The 19,861-nt window shown below is 45.1% G+C and overlaps 1 protein-coding gene across 3 annotated transcripts in view; it reads left to right on the top strand.

Annotated features, from left to right (window-relative positions):
- The window catches only part of Stpg4 (sperm-tail PG-rich repeat containing 4), a 50,812-nt gene that overhangs the window by 15,004 nt on the left and 15,947 nt on the right, over positions 1-19,861 (top strand). For all 3 annotated transcript variants that reach the window (XM_026783109.1, XM_026783110.1, XM_005354713.3), the window contains one exon: positions 223-277. In XM_026783109.1, the coding sequence (XP_026638910.1) occupies positions 223-277 (55 nt within the window). The remainder of the gene's footprint in view (positions 1-222; positions 278-19,861) is intronic.

The raw sequence follows: 19,861 nt of genomic DNA, 5'->3' as shown, positions 1-19,861 counted from the left end.
GTGTGATTATGTACATATGTGATTATGTACATATGTGGTCGCATACATGTGTGATTATGGACCAGTACTGGTGCCTTTTGAACTTCACCATGCACCTCATGTCCAGATTAGTGTTTTAAAGAAGTTAATGAGAGATGAGAAATGAATTAGCAAAGATCTTCACTTTAAAAAACCAGATTTAGAAAACCATATTTTTAATTTTCTTTCTTTTTTTACATATAGGAGTTTTGTATTTCGTTCAGCAGTTCAAAGATTCCCACCAAACTATTTCACACCTGTAAGTAAAGCGTAGAGCGTGCACGCAAAATGGACTTATTGCTTGCTCCTAATGTATTATCATTTAGCTCACATAATAGTAAGCTATGAATGAATGGATAAGGCAGTTGATACAAGTTATACATGTTAGCTACATTCTACATATCTGTAACAAAATACCTGCCCAAAATAACTTAGGTGGGTGGAAGGACTTCATTTTGGTCCTGGTGGAAAGGCTTCCTGGTGGGAAAGGAAGGCATCCTAGTGGGGAAGGAAGGCATCCTGGTGGGGAAGGCATCCTGGTGGGGAAGGCATGGCTGGGTTTATGGTGCGGAAGCATGCAACACTGGCTTGTGCACATCATGGTCATAGTCACAGAATGTACAGTACCAAGCGTGAGCCCTAATGTCATTACACACCATTGGTGCAGAAATAGCGGGCCAGAACCAGAAGTGGGGACAGGCGTCAAAGGTTTGCCCCCAGGGACCTGCTTCCCCCAGTCAGGCCTTACTTACCTCCTAACAACTCCACAGCCTTCAAAATAATGAATGGCACAAGTTGGGGACTGGATATCTAATACACGAGTCTGTGGGAGCCATTGACTTTCGAGCCATAATATTCTGGTTCTGGACCCTCAAGACTCATGGCCGTTTCAGAATGCAAAATTAATTTAGTCTAACTTCAGCCTGTCCTGACCCCTTTGATAGCCTCAGCAATTCCAACACTGTTCAAATATTCAATGTTTTTTGGATGCTCAAGACAAACTCTTAGATGTGAGCCCCAGTAAGGTAAAAATACAAGTTATGTATTCTCAACATTCAATGACAGAGGAAGAATCCCACTCCAAAGGGATGAGTGGAGACACGGGGGAAAATCAGACCAAAGCAAGACCCACGCCCAGCAGAGCAAACACACTGGGCACATAGTGGAATCACCTGGGCTCTGATGGCCCTAGAGTTCCCCATTCACAGAGCTTGGCATTTGCAGCCTGTGCGACCTTAGTGCAGCCCCGTTTGGGTACCTGCAGTTTCCCTCAGTATTCTTGGCATCTCCAGCATCCCGGGGCCTCTGTTGCAGCTCAGGCTTGGCTTCCACGGCTCTCTGCACAGTCCTGTCAGGGGCTACCTGCAGGAAACACAACCTGGCTACACATTGCCTGGCCTCCCGGGCTTTTCTCTAGAACCTTGGTGCAAGCCTTGCTGATCATCCCTTTTGCCATCTGCATACCCACAAAACCAGAGCCACGTGGATACTGCCAAGCTTTTCTAGCAGCTCCAGCTGGGATGCGGCTGCCTGGCCTCCGAGTACCTGTGTGACTAAACCCGCGGGTAACAGGCATGCGCATGGTGCACGCACACACATGTAGGCAAAACACTCAGATGCTTAAATACGTCTACAAATATTTTTATAAAAAGTAAATGAAAAATAAACTTTGTACCCCATTTCCAGCAAGGCACTCTGAGTCTTTAAATGCGAAGTTTTTTGAATGTGTTTTTAGTTTTACTTCCTGGCTCTTTCTACAGTTGGGGTCTTGTCCCCAGGGCATCTCTCCTATTGTCCCAGTGGGAAGTACGTGATGTCTCCCGTGTCTCCGATCTCTAACTGCTTCTGCTTTGTCTGTAGCACTTGCTTTGCCTACAGCTTTAACAGTATCCACACTTCTTTTTCATCAAACTACACATTTTCCGAAGCCTCCTGCTCACCCCCTTGCACGCTCTCATTGTAAACGCAGCAAAAGTCAGCCAGCAGCCATCGTGCCGCAGTCTGGCTGTTGTTTGGAAATTTCCTTTTCCTAATTGATCAGTCCATTTTTTTTTCATCTGGTCTCACTTCAATTTTCAGGACGTTGGAAGAACACAATAAATTTTTTAAATATTAATTTTTCTTTTGCCAAAACATAATAGAATGACCATAATCGGACTCCTGACCAACGCTTGTTCCCTCTGGAACCCGCCTACTGTCTGCATGTCTGCCACCTTCTAGTGTTTCCAGCTCTCACCAGAATGGATCATCATGCTCTGTGCACAGATTCTAGGGTATCTGTAGCTTCTCCAAGTTCCCACATTGTCTTTAAGAATCAAGCCTAAAGCTGAGGACTGCAGGACCTGGTTTACCTCAGCCATTGCTCTTGGTGTTGATTTTCTGGGGTGGGGGGTGGGGGTTGTTGTCTATTTTTCTTTTACTTTTTATAAAAATATTTTAGACACACGCACACACATACACACACACAATGTAATTTGGAACTGTGGACTTAACTCAATGGTACAGTGCCTGTCTGGCATATGAAAGGGCCTAGCCTGAACCATCGGTATCTAAAAAGGAAAGGAAGACAGAAAGAAGAAAGAGAAAAAAATATTGATTCGCTGTACAATATCGTGACTTTAATTAATAACAATGCACTATACTGTTGAAAATTATCAAGAAAATACTTTGTTTTTATACAAAATGATAGCTAGGAGGTAATGTATTTATTAATTAGCTTGTTTTTTAAACAAAATTTTATTTATTTATAGTTGTTTTTTATTTACACTGTGTGTGTGTGTGTGAGCACACACACTTGCGTATGTTGGAGTGACCATGGAATACAGAGAAGGCGTCAGGTCTCTGGAAGCGGGTTCCAGCTGGTTGTGAGCAGTCTGATATGGGAGCTGAAAACGGAACTCAGGTCCTCTGGAAGCACAATAATGGGTCTTCCCAGCTGAGCCGCAATTACACAATGCCAGTATTACATGGATCAGTGTAAAAAACCAGTCTTCTAAAGAACATTATTCCTTATGCAATGCCAGAGTATGACTGGTCATCAGACTGGGGAAAATGGTCAAATGTGATTTCTTAAAGTATTTTTATTCTTGCTGAAAATAATACTCATATGTTAAATGTCAGTTGATGCCATAGATCATAACAAAAGACAGGGCCTTTCCCTATCTCTTTTTCCTATTTCCACTTCCTTGAGGCTAATCATCATCAATTATCTTAGCTATTTCTTCTGGTATCTTCATCCATATTTCTTATACAACTACTTTTTAAACCCTTAGGCATGATGTCTCAGTTCTCTCTGTGTGGAGTGTGGACTTGTAGCTGTCATTAACCCCCCCCGACACACACACATAACATTTGATACATTTTGATTTTGCTTCTTGTCAAGTAATATATTCTGGAACTTTTCATTCTCTTGCCATCAACAACTGCTTTAATTTTGTTTAGTTTGTTAAGGACTCCAGCTTCACAAAACAAAACCAACCAACCAAACCCAAAACCCTAAGAACTTCTTCCTAAAAACACTGGCAGCAGCAATTCACCGGTTGCTTTATGTTTCTCTCCTCTGCAGAGGCATCCCTGCCGCACCCACAATGCTCTGTGGTCCTCTTGTAGTGTAAATAACGCCTCTCAGCCTCATGCGCGCGCTCTTCCTGGAACACTCCTTCATCCTCACCTTGGCTGCGTCTCGCGGCATGCCAATATCTTGATAGGACACACTGGTCCCCTCCTTCTAGACCTGAAGGTGGCTCCTTTTTGGAGGCTTCACGTCTCCTAACATGAGATGTGGAGACTCCGTGTCCGTGATTCTACAGCCAGATGAAGGCATGAAGTAGCGCAAGACACTTGACTAACATTCTTTGCACGTATTCTGGAATGTTGCTTTTGTGGAGGTCCTTGCCCTGGTCTCTTCTCAGACACGACTTTATCCATTCCATCTTCTGAATAAAATCATTTCGCGGACTTGGAGCATCCCGACCTTCTGAAAAGGGAAAAGAATACTTTCAGGGAAAATGTTCATAGACAAAGAATTAGCCTGGGGCTGTGATTCATGTCTGTCCTGAACACACATTCCTAAAGCAGCTGTGGCTTTGGTTTAGACCTATAAACTTGTAAGTTGCCTAGAGCAAAGTCTTTTGATCCCAGTCATGGAAGACAATGGCCTGTGGTGTGAGCGTGCAAGCACAAGATGCTTGTGGGGTGTGAGCGTGCAAGCACAAGATGCTTGTGAGGTATGAGCGTGCAAGTGAGGATGCTTGTGAGGAGAACTGAATGTCAACCTTCTGGTGGTAAATGCAAGATAAAGTCATAAACTCTTCTACTTAGGCCATCATAATCCAGTTTCTTATCCTAAAAAAAAATTATGTGGCTGACTTTATCATTTAATTTAATTTTCCTAGAAATTACCAGGAAAGTTATAGAACTATTAGGGACGCAGACCTGGAAGTATCTTCAGAAGTTAACTGTGCCTTGGTTTCTGGCTCCAGCATGGTCTTCTGTATTGGCCATAGACCTGGAAGTATCTTTAGAAGCTAACTGCCTTGGTTTCTGACTCCAGCATGGTCTTCTGTATTGGTCACAGCCTGTCTCATTCACTCCTCACCAAGCAAGGAGGTGTCATTTACTTATCTCTATCTGGTAAGCAGGAATTAATTGTGGAAATTTCTTGCCTAAAGTCACATGATTACTAAAGAGAGAGTTAAGACTTAAACCCAGCCCATAATGATCCCAAAAACATGAGCTGAAGGCTGAGGGAATCACCACTATCTTCAGGCCATAGAAGCTGATCCGGGCCACAGTCCATTGGTTGCTACGTGTTTGTCTGTCCCCTAACATTATGTGGGAGCTAGGTGTCTGGAGGAGTGGAATTAGTTAGAGCTGTGTGCAGAGGAATTTGATCTGGAACCTACCCCCTCCTCATATAAAATGCTGCCCATTGAACCTTTCCCCTTGGGCAAAAGACTGGTGAAATTAGTGAAATGGCATATGCTTAGAGTCCCAGCCACTTGGGAGGCAGGGGCAAAAGAATTGCTTGAATCCAGGAGTTCAAGACTGGCCTGGGTTATGTAGAAAGGATATTCGGGGTGAGACGTATGTATAGGTGAACGGTAGGGTATTTGCCTAGCTTGTGAAGTGAAGGACCGTGGATTCAATACTCAGTGTCCTTCTACCCCACCAACCACAAAAAAGAAAGAATTTAAAATAGTAATGGAGTTTATCCTCTGGAACAATCTCAGTAAAAGCAGAGGGAAAACGACCGCACTTGATCCCAGGAAGCGCAGTGCAGTGCTGAGGAACGGGCTGACCTCAGTAAATCTGTCTTAGGGTTTTATTGCTATGAAGAGACACCATGACCACAGCAACTCTTACAAAGGAAAACATTTAGTTGAGGCTAGCTTACATTTTCAAAGTCCATTATCGTCATGGTGGGAAGCATGGCGGCATGCGGGCAGACATGGCGCTGGAGAAGGAGAGGAGAGTTCTACATCTCGATTCCCAGGCAGCAGGAGGAGACTGTCCACACTGGGCATGGCTTGAGCATAGGAAGCCTCACAGCCCGCCTCCACAATGACGTGCATCCTTCAACAAGGCCACCCCTCCCAGGAGGGCCACTCCCAGGGGCCATTCCTATTCAAACCACCACAGTATCCCAGACATGCGCCCGTGTTTCTCTCAGGCAGATGAGATAAGCGTGGAAACTTTAGACAGAATTTTGTGAACAGCAGAGGAAGAATTTCTTAGGAATACAATTGCTATCCACGGTGAGATGAGAAAGATTGCTAGCTGTCAGCGCAGGAGTCTACGTCCAACCAAGATAGCAGGCAGGTGTGAATGAGATAAAAAACGTCCCCAAACATGGTGGGGCTGAAGGGAAGACGTGGTGAGTGACGCATGTGCAGTGCAAACACTTAAGACCCAAGTTTGGGTCCTCAGAACCCAGGGAGAGCTGGGCACAGAAGTGCACGTCTTCAACCCCAGGGCTCCTAAGGCAGAGTTTGGGATGGAGACTCGAGAATCCACAGAAACCTGTAAGTCAGTTTGGCATATGGAACAGTGAACAGCAAAGATGTCTTAGTTCGGGTTTCTGCTGCTGTGATGAAACACCGTGACCAAAGCAACCTGAGGAGGACAGGGTTTGTTTGACTTCTATTTCCATGTTACTGTTCATCACTGAAGGAAGTCAGGGCAGGACCCTGGAGGCAGGAGCTAATGCAGAGGCCAGGGAGGGGTGCTGCTTCCTAGCTTGCTCCCCATGACTTCCTCAAGCTGCTTTCTTAGAACCCAGGACCACCAGCCCCAGAGTGGTACCACCCACAGTGGGCTGGGCTCTCCCACATCACTAACTAAGAAAATGCCCTACAGGCTTTGAGGGGAGGCATTTTCTTAACTGAAGCTCCCCGCTCTCAGATGACGTTGACTTGTGTCGAGTTGACATGATACTGTCCAGCACAGAAGAAGGTGAGGATCAGTGCTCTAGGCTTCTTCTGACCTCCACAAAACACTTCCAAACATAAAAAACACAAGACCTCCCAAACACCTTTAAAAAAGATGCTCCAAGTGGTAAAATCAGCAAAACAAGGGGCGTATCCTGGAAGAAGGCATGGGACCCAGAAGAACAGTGAGCAGATGTGTAGCTGGGCCACTCCGCAGCAAGTTGAACAATTTATAAGGAGCAGCACCCAGGGGACTCCTGCTAAGGGAAAGGGAGCTGGAGAATACCTGACTTCACGGGGGAGGGATAAGAAAACATGTCCAGCAACTTGCACAAGTAAAGAAAACAAATAACAAAAAAACAAGGACCCTAATAACTCCAAGTAAAACAAACGGCTGGGAAGAAAAAGAGAAAAGAGAGAAATCACAGTGTTACTTAGCCCTGCCAGGGGCAACGTGCATCTAGTAAACAGGTGATGATTTCTGTGTTCCGTGGGCGGAGGGGTGAGAGCTACACTCCCATGCATTCCAAGAAGCAGTAAGTAGGTAACTTCTACAACAGAAGTCAGGAAATAACAGCAGAACCGCACCACTGCCCGAGGACAGCTAAGACCTAAGCAAGCTGGTTTGAGGTTCTTTAAAGGACACGTGGGAAGCTGTTTCTGAGAGTTAGTCATGAGATGGGGCGGCTAAGTGTGGCGTCAATGAAATTCTGCACTCACCTTTCTGGGCTCTGTGTCAGATGCTCTTAGAAAAGAAAAACAAAAACACGCCTCAGGCAATGAAATTGGAGAGGCACTGGGCTAGACTTTTGGTTTTCATTATAAGGCTTTTGCTACCAAATTTTTTCCAAACTGTTTTTATTAAATTCACATTCTCAAAAAAAGCTTTAAAATTACGTTCATTTGTGTGTGTGCACGTGCACTTGCGCATCCATGTTTGAAGGTCTGAGATCAGACCCAATTCGTAGGAATTGGTTCTCTCCTTCCACCATGTGGACCCTGGGGACTGTACTGAGGTTGACAGGGTGGTAGCAAGTCCTCCCCCGCCTCCCCGCAAAGTCATGTGGTCAGACCCAAATTGAAAACTTAGCGAAAGTGTGAGAATAAAGAGAAATGAGTGGGCGTCCCAGCCTTTCTGATAATGCTTGTGATAGCATGATGATGTCTTTGTGTGAGTCTGGGCGCATGAGTGCTGTGGTCCACCTGTGGGGGCCAGAGGACAAGTTCTGAGAATCAGTTCTTGCCTTCATGGGTCCCGGGGATTAAATTGGCTCTCCAGGATTATGTGGTGAGTGCTTCTCCCCCTCCCCTTCCCCCAGTCATCCCATGTCTCTGTGTTTTGTAATTCTATTTTATTTCTGAGAAGGGTTTTACTTTGTTGCCCAGGTTGGCCTTGAACTCTTGATCCTCCTATCTGAGCGTTCTGGTGCCAGGATTACAAGTGTGTGTTGTGTCCCTCCTTCCCCATGCACATTTTGTATTTGACCTTAGGAAAAACAAAACACCAAATAAAAAACCCACTTGAAGTTATATTTCCTAAAGGCTTCTCTCAGTAATTTGGCAGTTCAAGTTCTTCTTTTTTGAAATCCTAATAGTGCCAGTAATCTAGTCTCTCCCCGTCTTTATCATTCGTTGGCCAGTCTGTCTGCCAGTTCTCAGGGGTCCACCAAAGGCTTTCCCTGCGCTCCTGCGATCCGGGGCTTCACCATTGCCTCCCTTCGGGGAATGCTGCGTTTCATGGGAAAGCCCACAATTCACTTCGAAGTGGGTTTGCATTTTGTTTTCAGTGAGTGCTTGATGATCATTCCAGCACAAGGGAGAAAAGCTGACTGACATGCCAGCCTGCCCACGCTCATGGGTGCTGGGGAGATGTTTATTTTTGAGACAAATTTTCATGCCGCCCAGGTTGGCCTCCAACTTTGATGTAGCTGATGATGCCCCCTGACCTCCTGCTTCCATCTCCCAAGGGATGGGTTACACCTGTGTGCTGCCTCACCCTGCTCTTCACTCTTGTCTTCTGTCTTAGTTCTATCACTGTGAAGAGACACCGTGACCACAACAGCTCTTATAAAGAAAAATATTTAACTGGGTCTGGCTTACAGTTTCAGAGGTTTAGTCCATTATCATCATGGCAGGTGCTGGAGTAGCTGAGAAACTGATTTGTAGGGAGAGAGAGAGAAGAGGAGAGGAGAGGAGAGGAGAGGAGAGGAGAGGAGAGGTGAGGTGGGAGGCAGGAGGAAGGACTTGAGGCATAGGCTTTTGAAACTTAAAGCCCGCCCCCAGGGACACACTTCCTCCAGTAAGGCTGTATCTTCTAATCCTTTTAATCCTCTGAGGTAGCACTGGCTGCTCCCTGGCGTCTAGCATTCAAATGTTCAACCCTTTGGGAGCCATTCTTATTTAAACCATCACAGTTTCCTTTTGGGAAGGATGTTAGGGTGTGCAGACTTCAGGGAACATTTCTTACTGTTTTTTAATGCCACCATCCTTCCATGATCAGTCACCAGGTGAGTTTTACTAGTATTCTTTTGCTGACATTGATTTGTATTAACTCTAGAGCAAAAGGATATTAACATGTATATTTTCTGAAGGTTTTGGGGATTTTGCTTTACTCTTTAGTTTTATTTGTACAAAAGATCAAAACACAAAATTTTTATGTCAGCAAATTACTGTTACCTCCTACTGGCCCAGAGGCCTCAGGGAATGAGAGGACTGGCTTTGTTCCCCACACCCGACTCTTCAGACAGTGTTTAGATGTGTCAAACAGAGGGATAAAATCTATATTTCTTTCCTTTTTTAAAACTACAGATTTAGATTTAAATTTTGATTTAAATGTTTTTTAATTTCCTTCTAAATTTTATTTATTTATTTTTTTAAAAGACAGAATCTTATGTAGTCTTGGGGTTGGCTCAGAACTTTCTATGTGGACCAGGCTGGCCTCAAACTCAGTGATCCACCTGCCTCTGCCCCCTGAGTGCTGGGATTAAAGACGTGTCCTTCCACACCCAGTTAATAAAACATTTAACTCTCTAATTCTTCTCAAATGTGTTTGGGTCTGGTTACATGGTAAGGTCACAGTGCCGCCTGAGCCTTGTTGACTCAGCACAAGTTACCGCCTTGTGTGTGAAGCCTGCGGTCACCAGAAATACGACCTGCAGACCTCAGGCAATCCAGCACAAGCAGACCTCAGCCGGGTCATCTTCTCCTTTTTAGAACAAAGTTAGGCGTAAAATACGCTTGCGTGGCTGTTTCTCCTCTTGACATGGCTTGTTCACTGACTGTGGATTATATTCAGCCCCTAGTAAAGCTAACTGGAGCCACAGGAGAGCCGAGTAGATTATTTTACATGATTTTATTTTTTAAAATATATAATGGGTGAACTTATCTTGTTACCATCGTGAATTCATAAATACATGGCACAGCATATTTGAATATGCTTCTGTAAAACTGATAGACAAGTTTTATCCCGATTACTGATTTCTTCTCTTCCTGTCCACACTGCCAGGCCTTGCTGCTGTGGCACTGCCCGCCTCTTTTGTTTGTTTTGAGATAGGGTTTCTCTGTGTAGCCCTGGCCATTCAGGAACTCAACTTTCAAGTCAAGTTGTACAATTGCTAGGAAAAGGTTTGCGAAAGCTAAAACACCGTGTGCCTTGGTGCCATGAAGCCCGTGTCACAGGCTCAGAATGCTGCCTGCCAGTAAAGAATATGAGTCCACAGCTTTAAACTCAAAACCAGGAATCAGAGAATGCTTTCAGTGGGCATCCTATGCCCTTCGAAGTATAATGTAGTATCAAATGTACTACATTTGATAAAATATTTTTAAATGCTTTACTTTTTTTCATTTTTTAATTTGATCTGTATTGATATTTTGCCTGCACATAAGTCCTTTTCCATGTGTGTACAATACCTGTGAAGGTCAGTAAAGGACACTGGATCATTGTAGGACTGGATTTGCTTCCATGTAGGTGCTGGGAATTGAACCCAGGTCTTTACCTATGGAGCCATCCCTCCAGCCCCTAAAAAAAAGTTTAATTAGCATATGTTAATGACACATAACAATGGATTTCATGATGACATTTGTATACATGTAGAGAATGAATTTTGACCCATTTGCCCCCTTGTCCTCTGTGTCCACTCCAACTCCTCGTGACTGCCTTCTCCTACCCGCTAGCCCCACCTTCCACTTGTCTTTTTTATATATAAAAAACCATGTTAATGAGGTTTGTTTTGTAGTTCAGTGGAGTTGGGGCCCTGGGTTCAATCTTTAGCAGCAGAAGAGAAAAAGTGTAGAAGCAAGGAAGGAAGTGAAGCAAGAGGGAGGAGGGAAGAAGCTGAAAAGAAAACAAAGTGAATTGACTTTGAACTTGAAAACCAAAGGCATCCAGCATGGGGAAGTCATTCTCACTGTGCTCACATACATGCACGCACACACACACATGCACACACACACGCACACACACATGCACACACACACACGTTGCAGGTTTCTTATTCTGTGTCAGGGGATTCAATAAGTAAATGCTTATATTTCATTCCTGAAGTGTGGGAGTTGCTCAGAAGTAGTATTTGGGAGTTTGGTTGGAAATTTTTTTTTGTTGTTGTTGTTGTTTGTTTTTTGTTTTTCGAGACAGGGTTTCTCTGTGGTTTTGGAGCCTGTCCTGGAACTAGCTCTTGTAGACCAGGCTGGTCTCGAACTCACAGAGATCCGCCTGCCTCTGCCTCCCGAGTGCTGGGATTAAAGGCGTGCGCCACCACCGCCTGGCTTGGAAAATGTTTTTTAACCTCAAATCACAGATATAAGATTGTGCACCTATTGATGGTTTAGTTGTTAAAATAATGACCCCTAATAGATCAGTGTGGTTCTTTTGTCCCAGGTAAAGAGGGTCTTGAAGTATGTTTTTGGGTAGATGCCAGGGGACATGAGCAAAGGGCCTTTTTTCACCCTCGGAGAGATGATCGTGTTTTGCTGTTGGCACTGTGATAAAGACCAAGCGCTATGCACCCAGGACTAGAGGAGCAGTTCCTTAGACCAAGATGTCTAGAGAGACATAGCACTGAGACCATGTCATCCCAGTCAGGGACCTGAAGGAGGCCACTGTTGGTCTCCATGGGAGCGTCTTCTCTTTAACCATCTCATTGGCTTTACAAATGACCTAAAGAAAACTATTGATCTAAAAAAATTCATAATTATATCCCATCCTGACTGTTTCAGAATGTGGGCACACATATCAGATATTCTGAAAACTGTTTTGGACGTGTAGAGCTGCTGATAGCTTTATTTAGTATTCCTGTTAGGGAAATTGGGGGTAAGGAAACTTCCATTTTCCTTTAAAAAAAAAATCCTTACTGCCCGCTTGGCATGCAACCCAGAGTTTCTTTTGTCTGCCACTGTAGGGGTGCAATATCAGTGCAACCCTTTGCAAAATTTAGTGACCAAGCCGGTGGTAGTGGTGCACACCTTTAATCCCAGCACCCAGGAGGCAGAGGTAGGCAGATTTCTGTGAGTTCGAGGCCAGCCTGGTCTACAGAGGAAGTTCCAGGGCTATATAGAGAAACCCTGTCTTGAAAACAAGCAACCAAACAAACAAAAAGCAACAGTAAACTGTGACCAGCGCTAGAGAGACAGCTCAGTGGTTAGAAGGACACAGGTTCAATGCTAGCACCCACACAGAGGCTCAGAACTGTAACTCTAGTTCCAGGGCATCTACACAGTTTTCCAGCCCCCCCCCCCCCCCCGGCACCAGGCATGCATGTGGTTCATGTACATAAGTGCAGACACCCATACCTAATCACACACAAACAAACCAACCTGTGAGAGCATGGGTTTAGTTCAGTGGTTCTCAACCTTCCTAATGCTGCAACCCTTTAATACAGTTCCTCACGTTGTGGTGACCCCAACCATGAAATATTTCATTACCGTTTCACAACTGTAATTTTGCTACTGTTATGAATCATAATGTAAATATGTTAAGGATATGTAATCTGTAACCCTTGTGAAAGAGTCATTTAACAGTCCAAAGGGGTCTCCCACAGGTTGAGAATCTCCAGTTGAGCTCAATTGCATGTGGGAGGGCTTAGGTTTGATCCCCAGGACCGAAAGCCATACCAAAACAACCTCACTAATCCCACTTAGATGCCCTTCTTTCAGATGCAGAAATAGCCAATCACAAGTATGTTAGCAAAGGAGCCCAGCCTGGTGGCTCATGCCTGGAATCCCAGCACCTGGGACTTGGAAGGAGGACTACCAGGAGATAAGATAAGATACCAGTACTGGGTACAGCAAAGTCCCAGACCATCCTAAGCTAAATAAGACCCTATCTATCTTTTTTTTTTCCCCCAAGACAGGGTTTCTCTGTGTAGCTTTGGAGCCTGTCCTAGAACTCACTCTGTAGACCAGGTAGGTCTTGAAATTACAGAGATCCACCTGTCTCTGCCTCCCAAATGCTGGGATTAAAGGTGTGCACCACTGCCTGGCAAAGACCCTATCTTAAAAGAAAACAAAAATGAAAAGGAAACTAAAACCCAAATACACTATCAAGGAATTGTTTATAATAATAAGTCAGTTGCCAGAAGGAAGGAATTGATCTTTAAAGAATTTTATGTATCCCCAAATGATTGCTTGAAGTCATTATAGTGATTACTGTGAACATTATAAAATGGCATCCCAAACTTTGATGTATTAATGTACAGTTTAAAACGCCAGCATTCAGGAGTCAGAGGCACACAGACCTCTGTGAATTCAGGACCAGCCTTGTCTACATCATGAGTACCAGGCATCCAGGATTTTGTAGTGTGACCCTGCCTATAAATAAATAAATAAATAAATAAATAAATAAATAAATAAATAAATAAATAAATAAATAAATAAATAAATAAATAAATAAATAAATAAATGCCGTGGACAGTCCTAGAGAAATAATGACTTAGCAGTTAAGAGCAGTGGCTGATCTTCTAGAAAACCAAAGACTGATTCCCAGCACCCACAACTGTCTGTCAACTCTGGTTCAGAAGCTCTGGCGCCCCCTCTCCTGGCCTTCACAAGTACCACATGCACGTGGTGGACACACAAACCTCAAGCACACATACATACATATAAGTAAATCTTTTTTAAAAAGAAAAATGTAGCGTACAAATAATATACAAATTATGGGATTAATGTGGAAGAGATATGAAAAGCCAGGAAATATGAGCCAAATTGCTTTCTCTGTCATTGGGAAAGTCTATAACTTGGTAAAATGGTTGGTTATTTTGCTGGCATTTTGGAAGTCTATGACTTGGTAAGGTTTTCCATTATTTCGCTGCCATTGTGATTCTGTAAACTCAAGGAGGTGGTTATTTCTTTTCTAATACCTTATGATTTTAAATACAATTTTTGAGGACAGAAAACAAATAACATCTTGTTAGTGGAAACCCATTTGATGTCAAATGACCATGGTTTCTCTATTGATGTTGATCATATTTCCAGTCTTCCTGTAGTTCTTTAACTTGACGGCCCTATGAGAAAGGAAGGGATTGGAGAACAGGGAAGAGCAGAGACAAGTGATAGTTTTATGTGTTGAGAAAATGTCCTGGATGTGAGCACCTGAGTGTGGCATCCTCCATATTAAAGGAAGCTGGCTCATCCCAGGTGTTCCTGGATTTAAGGAATGAGTTCAATTAAAAACTGAGCTGGCAGCTTGAAATTCCACGGGGAACAGAAGGTAATTAATAAACATGGTCAGAGTGAATAAAGTAGAAAATTGATTTCTGCTTGGATGGAACTTGGAAATCAGGGTGATTGAGGCAGATCCCAGTTCAGGCTCCATGGAGGAGCTGCACTGTGGATAACGGATTTTGAAAAACACTTTTCAAATATAGCCACAGATCTACTAGGATTTAAAAATAAACTGTCTATCCTGGCAGGTTTTTTTCTTCTTCTTGAAATGTGGTCTGTGCAAGTCTTCCGGTGGTGCCAGCCTCAGCAGGGTTGTTTCCTGTCTAGCGGGGAGTGTGAAGCCGGTCCAGAGCCACTTTCTTATATCACCTGGCCAGAAAAGGGGGAAAAGACGGAGAATGAAATAGGACTTTTTTTTTTTCTGTTGCGAGTGACAAAAACCCATCCCAAGTTAGCCTGAGCAAAACATAAAATCAAATGTAAAGGTCAGTGGTATCTTGGTCAGTTTGCCAGTGCTACAGCTAAACACCACAGCCAGGACTGGTCTTGTAGAAACAGGTCTTAAGCGTACTATTGCTGCGACGAAACACATGACCAAAAGCATATTTCATTCACAGTTCTGTATACAGTTCATCATCGAAAGCAGTGAGGGCAGGGAAGTGAAGGCGAAGACAGGAGCTGATGCGGAGGCCATGGAGGATGCTGCTTACTGACTCGCTCAGCCTGTTTTCTTATAGAACCCAGGACCACCAGCCCAGGGATGGCACCCCCAGTGGGCCGGGCCCTCCTCCATCAATCACTAGGAAACGCCCTACAGGTTCCTATTGTATAGAGACGTTTGTTTATTGTTTGTCTGTAGCCAAACTTGAGGCAATCTTTACTAAATACTGTCCGGGACCCTGGATATTAGCCAGGTCCATCTCCAGAATTCCCAGACTTTGGTGGCGAACTACATTAGTCAGGGACTTATAAAGATGCACAGGGTATGTACTTCCTGCCTTCGTTCAGTCAGGGCAAGCATGTGTCCTGAGGTACTTCCTGCTTAGTACTTCCTACCATGTGATCAAGCACACAGCCTGTGAGCTGGGTCAGTCAAGCTTGTCTACAGAAGTGAAAACATACAGTTTGTCATCTTACGTGAGCAGCCCCCCCCAATCCAGGAAGCATCTCTCCTTGGGAAAGTGGGGCTCACAGGTTAGAGGCATTCTTGTTGTGGAGGCCTTTTCTTTTTATTTATTTATCTATTTATTTATTAAAGATTTCTGTCTCTTCCCCGCCACCGCCACCGCCTCCCATTTCCCTCCCCCTCCCCCAATCAAGTCCCCCTCCCTCATCAGCCCAAAGAGCAATCAGGGTTCCCTGCCCTGTGGGAAGTCCAAGGACCACCCGCCTCCATCCAGGTCTAGTAAGGTGAGCATCCAAACATCCTAGGCTCCCACAAAGCCAGTACGTGCAGTAGGATCAAAAACCCATTGCCATTGTTCTTGAGTTCTCAGTAGTCCTCATTGTTCGCAATGTTCAGCGAGTCCGGATTTATCCCAGGCTTTTTCAGACCCAGGCCAGCTCCTTAATTGAGGCTCCCTTCTCTTAGATGACTTTAGCTTGTGTCAAGTTGATAGAAAACTATCCTGCACAATTGACTGACACATAAACATATCACCATTAAGCCAAAACCTTTCCTTTCTCATTTATCCCCAAGATCTCACTCTAAAAAACATAACTTTAGAAGTCCCAAGTTTTTACAAATTCAAATGCATGAAAGGTTTAGTCTCTCTAAGATATACAATCTCTTTAAAAATCCAAAATCTCTCTTAAAAATGCAAAGCCTTTCAGCTGTGGGCTCTTGTAAAAATCAAAAATTAAGTCAAATACTTTTTTAAACGGGAACAACCAGGGCACAGTCACAATCCTAACAAAGCAAAACCAAACTCCCAACAGGGTAAACAGCTCAACGTCTAATTATCTGGGACTCACTCACCATCTTCTGGGCTCCTCCTCCGCCCGGCTCCTAGGCTCCAGCTGGCTCCACCCCACTGCAGCTGCTGTTCTTGGTGGTTATCCCGTGTTACCGGCATCTCCAAAACACTGGGGTCTTCGGCTGCTACTGGGCTGCACTTCCACCATTAGCTTCCCCCTGGGCTCTCTTCATGGTGCCAAGTCTCAACTTCTCTGCATGGCCCCTCAATCCTGGGCCTTCAACTGCTATTGAGGCTGCACCTTCACCAATGGCCTCTCCTGGCCTCTCACAGTGCCAGGCCTCAGCTGCTCTCCATGACTTCTTCCTGCCTTCAAGACCAGTTCCACCTGGGTGACTCTTACCCTACCAAGTTTGGCTGCCAGCATGAAGTACAACCTTGACTACCCTTGGAGCATGGCTTCTGTATGCTAACATCCCAGAAGATTTCATTCAGTGACACTTGTCCCTTCTTAATCACCACTAATTTCTCAGCTCCAGGCGGCCAGTTTCAATTGTCCCAGTGTATAAAGTGTATCACTCCTCAGTCTGATGTAACTCATGTGTATAAAGGTTTTACATTAGTGTCTGGTCTCTTGTTAATCACAGTTGATTTTTCAATTCCAACTGTCCAGAACCGCAGATTCTTCATACAAATGACCCAGCAGAGGCCTTGCGTCCCTCTGAGACTTTACAAGCCAGGCCTCCATCATCAGCACTGCTCTCAACATTTGTTGCAAGGAGGTTGCTTGTTTGGTTCCTGGCCACCCGGCTATCTTAGACCTGAAATAATCACATAGAAACTGTATTAATTAAATCACTGCTTGGCCCATTAGCTCTAGCTTCTTACTGGCTGACTCTTACATCTTAATTTAATCCATCTCCATTAATCTGTGTATCACCATGAGGTTGTGGCCTACCAGCAAAGTTTTAGCACGTCTATTTCCAGTGGCGGATCCATGGCATCTCTCTGACTCCACCCTTCTTCCTCCCAGCATAGAGCCTAGCTTACCCCGCCTAGTTCTGTTCTTCCCTGCCTTAGGCTCAAAGCAGTTCTTTATTCATTAACCAATGAAAGCAACACACAGACAGAAGGACTTCCCACAGCAAACATTCTTGCCCTCAAAGCTCTGACGGAGAAGCCCACTGAGCTCTCAACACTCAGTGGCTCTTCTGGCTCAGCGTTCCAAAGTCCTTCCACAAATCTGCAAACATGGTCAGATCTGTCACCTCACTATCCCGTACCAGCTTCATTGAGGCCCGGTCCTCTCAGATGACTTTGCTGTAGCAAGTTGACATGGAACTAGCCAGCACAGCAGGTTTTATTGCTGTTGTCCCCTCCTCCAATTGTGGCTCTTTAGGCTTGGAGGTTCATGGTCAGGGGGGCAGATCTGGGGGGCACTTGTCACTGACGTGGGCTCTGCTGTCATTAGGTAGCTCAGGCGTCATGTGGTAAGAACATTCTTGCTAAGGGGCCTCTTTCACTCAGGAAATGGAAGTCACATTGGATGAGGACTCAATGCTTATGCCCTCATTTAAACCTTAATCACCCCCAAAGGCCCCAAATATCTCACAGTGGTAATGAGATCCTGACATGAACTTAGAAGGGGACACACCATGGTGGCATTTATTGGTGCACTTACCTGGAAGAGTATCTGGGTGCAGCTTTAACTTCTTCCCCATCCTTCTGACTTCTTTCCTTCCTGAGCTAAGACAGCCACAGGAGACCGACATCCACGTGTTTTGTTTTGTTTTGTTTTTTGCCTCCTCACCAGGGGGTGTGAAAAGGCAGGCTCTTCTGATTGGTTAGATTAGAGCATGTGACTGCCCTAGGGCCAATTACCATGACCAACAAGGAACAGGGGGTTCTCTCTCAGACTGCCTCAGCTGTCCATCCATAATCCGAGTTGGAGAGAGAGGCTTCATCTGCCCAAGACATGGGAATGTGTTTAGAATGGGCCACGGGCACGGGTCCTCCTGCCACACCACTGAAAGAACACAGATGGCTTTTGTTGTCTTAGAGAAAAGACTCAACATGTGCCCGAAGCAGGAAACCGGGAGGGGGTTTTCCAGGCTTTGTCCCCTTTGAGGCCTTTGGCTCCTTTCTGTTTTACTTCGGTGAAGTCGTTTTCTAGTTCAGCAGCAGGGAGAGACGTGTTGGCCCCCAATGCCACTGCTGCTGATGGGGAGCCCATGCAGTTAGTCTTGGCTGTCATCATGGTATAAGCAGGGGAGATGGTTTCTGCCAGCAGCCAGCCCCAGCAGCCCAAGTTCCAGACCAGAAGAAGTACCAGTTCAGATCCTAGGTACCAGTGAGACCCCTCCTGGTATCCTGTTCCCCTAGAAACAAGGAAGGGCTGTGCTAAAGAAACCTCTTTCCTCAAATGACCCTGTCTGTGTTATTCAGCTATAGCAACAGAGAACAAAGTAGAGCTGCCCTTCTGCAGACACTGTAGCTCCTGCTTTTTTTTTTTTTTTTAATGTGTATTCTTCATATGGACTGTTTCCTGGACGTACCCTGACTGCCTGGAGCTCACAGTCTCTGGTAAGCCTGCCCAGGTGTGTGATCCCTTGGCATAGCCCAGTTTACCTGCCTAACCAGAAGCTCAGGCCTCTTCACTTCCTGTCTTGTTCAGAAAGCAGTATCACCCAGGTGGACCTCAGAACTGTGGTCAATTCTAATTTTTAAAAATGTGTTTGGCCCCTGGCAGGTTTGCTTCAGTTCCACCCCCCCCCTCCACACCTCCCCCCATACCAGCAGGCATGTCTCCTCCTCTAGCCAGAATTTATAGAATCCCATCACTTCCCCCGACTTGGATCAGGCCAGTCACAGGCCTCCTGAATTCACCAAGGCCTCCAGCCTTCTATACCACCTAGGAGTCTCTTCACTGGGACACGGTGTTTTAGGGCACACACTGTCCGACATACATCCCAGATTTGAGAAGATCATTCTTATGACCCCAGGTAACAGTTCCAGCTTTTACTAGGTTTCTGCATGTATAAATTGATATTGGGGCAGGGGCCGGGAAATGGCTCAGCAGGTAAAGGCACCCGCTGTCAACCCTGAGAGCCTGAGTTCAATCCCCCAAAGAACCAGCTCCTGCAAGGTGTCCTCTGGCTTCCGTGCTCATGCTCATAGACACACAGATGACAGGCAGACTCAGACATGCACGTGTGTGCACACACACATTAAATGAATAAAGCATGATTTTAAAATAGACACTTTATTTTATTGGGACCACATATCTATTTCTGACCCTTTCTTACTTCAGTGTGGTCACCGGAAGCAACTTTGGTGAGAAAAGCATTTGTTTGTTGACAACTTCCACCGAGGGTCCTGCTTGCTGGCTCGTTCTCTCCCTGGCTCCCTCTCAGGCTCCTGCCTAGCTAGCTTTCTTAGATAACCCAGGACCACCTGCCCAGGAAGCAGCACTGCCTGCTGGGCTGGCCCATGTCAACGAAGACAAGACAGTCCTTCACAGACAAGTCCACAGACTAACCGGATCGAGACAGTTACTCACTGAGACTTCTGACTGTCAGGTGATAGTGAGTGCTAACTAGGACAGCCGTGGGCTTTTTACGAAGACTCTTCTCCCGCGCCACTCTCGCAGACCTGGTACGCATCACGTATGTAGCCTATCCTGGCCTCACGCTTGGTAAAGCCTGTGTTAGCTTCCTGCGTGCTGGGATTACAGGCGCTCACCACCGTGCTTGGCTTGAGCTCTTCTTATTTTTTTTTTTATGTATTTGGGTTTTTGTTGTTGGTGGTTTGGTTTTTGGTTTTGGTTTTTGGTTTTTTTTTGGT

Source organism: Microtus ochrogaster, chromosome 16 (genome assembly GCF_000317375.1).
Source record: "Microtus ochrogaster isolate Prairie Vole_2 chromosome 16, MicOch1.0, whole genome shotgun sequence".
In the NCBI taxonomy this organism is placed as follows: domain Eukaryota; kingdom Metazoa; phylum Chordata; class Mammalia; order Rodentia; family Cricetidae; genus Microtus; species Microtus ochrogaster.
The sequence above is the reverse complement of the archived record's forward strand: the minus strand, read 5'-3'. Positions and strand labels throughout refer to the sequence as shown.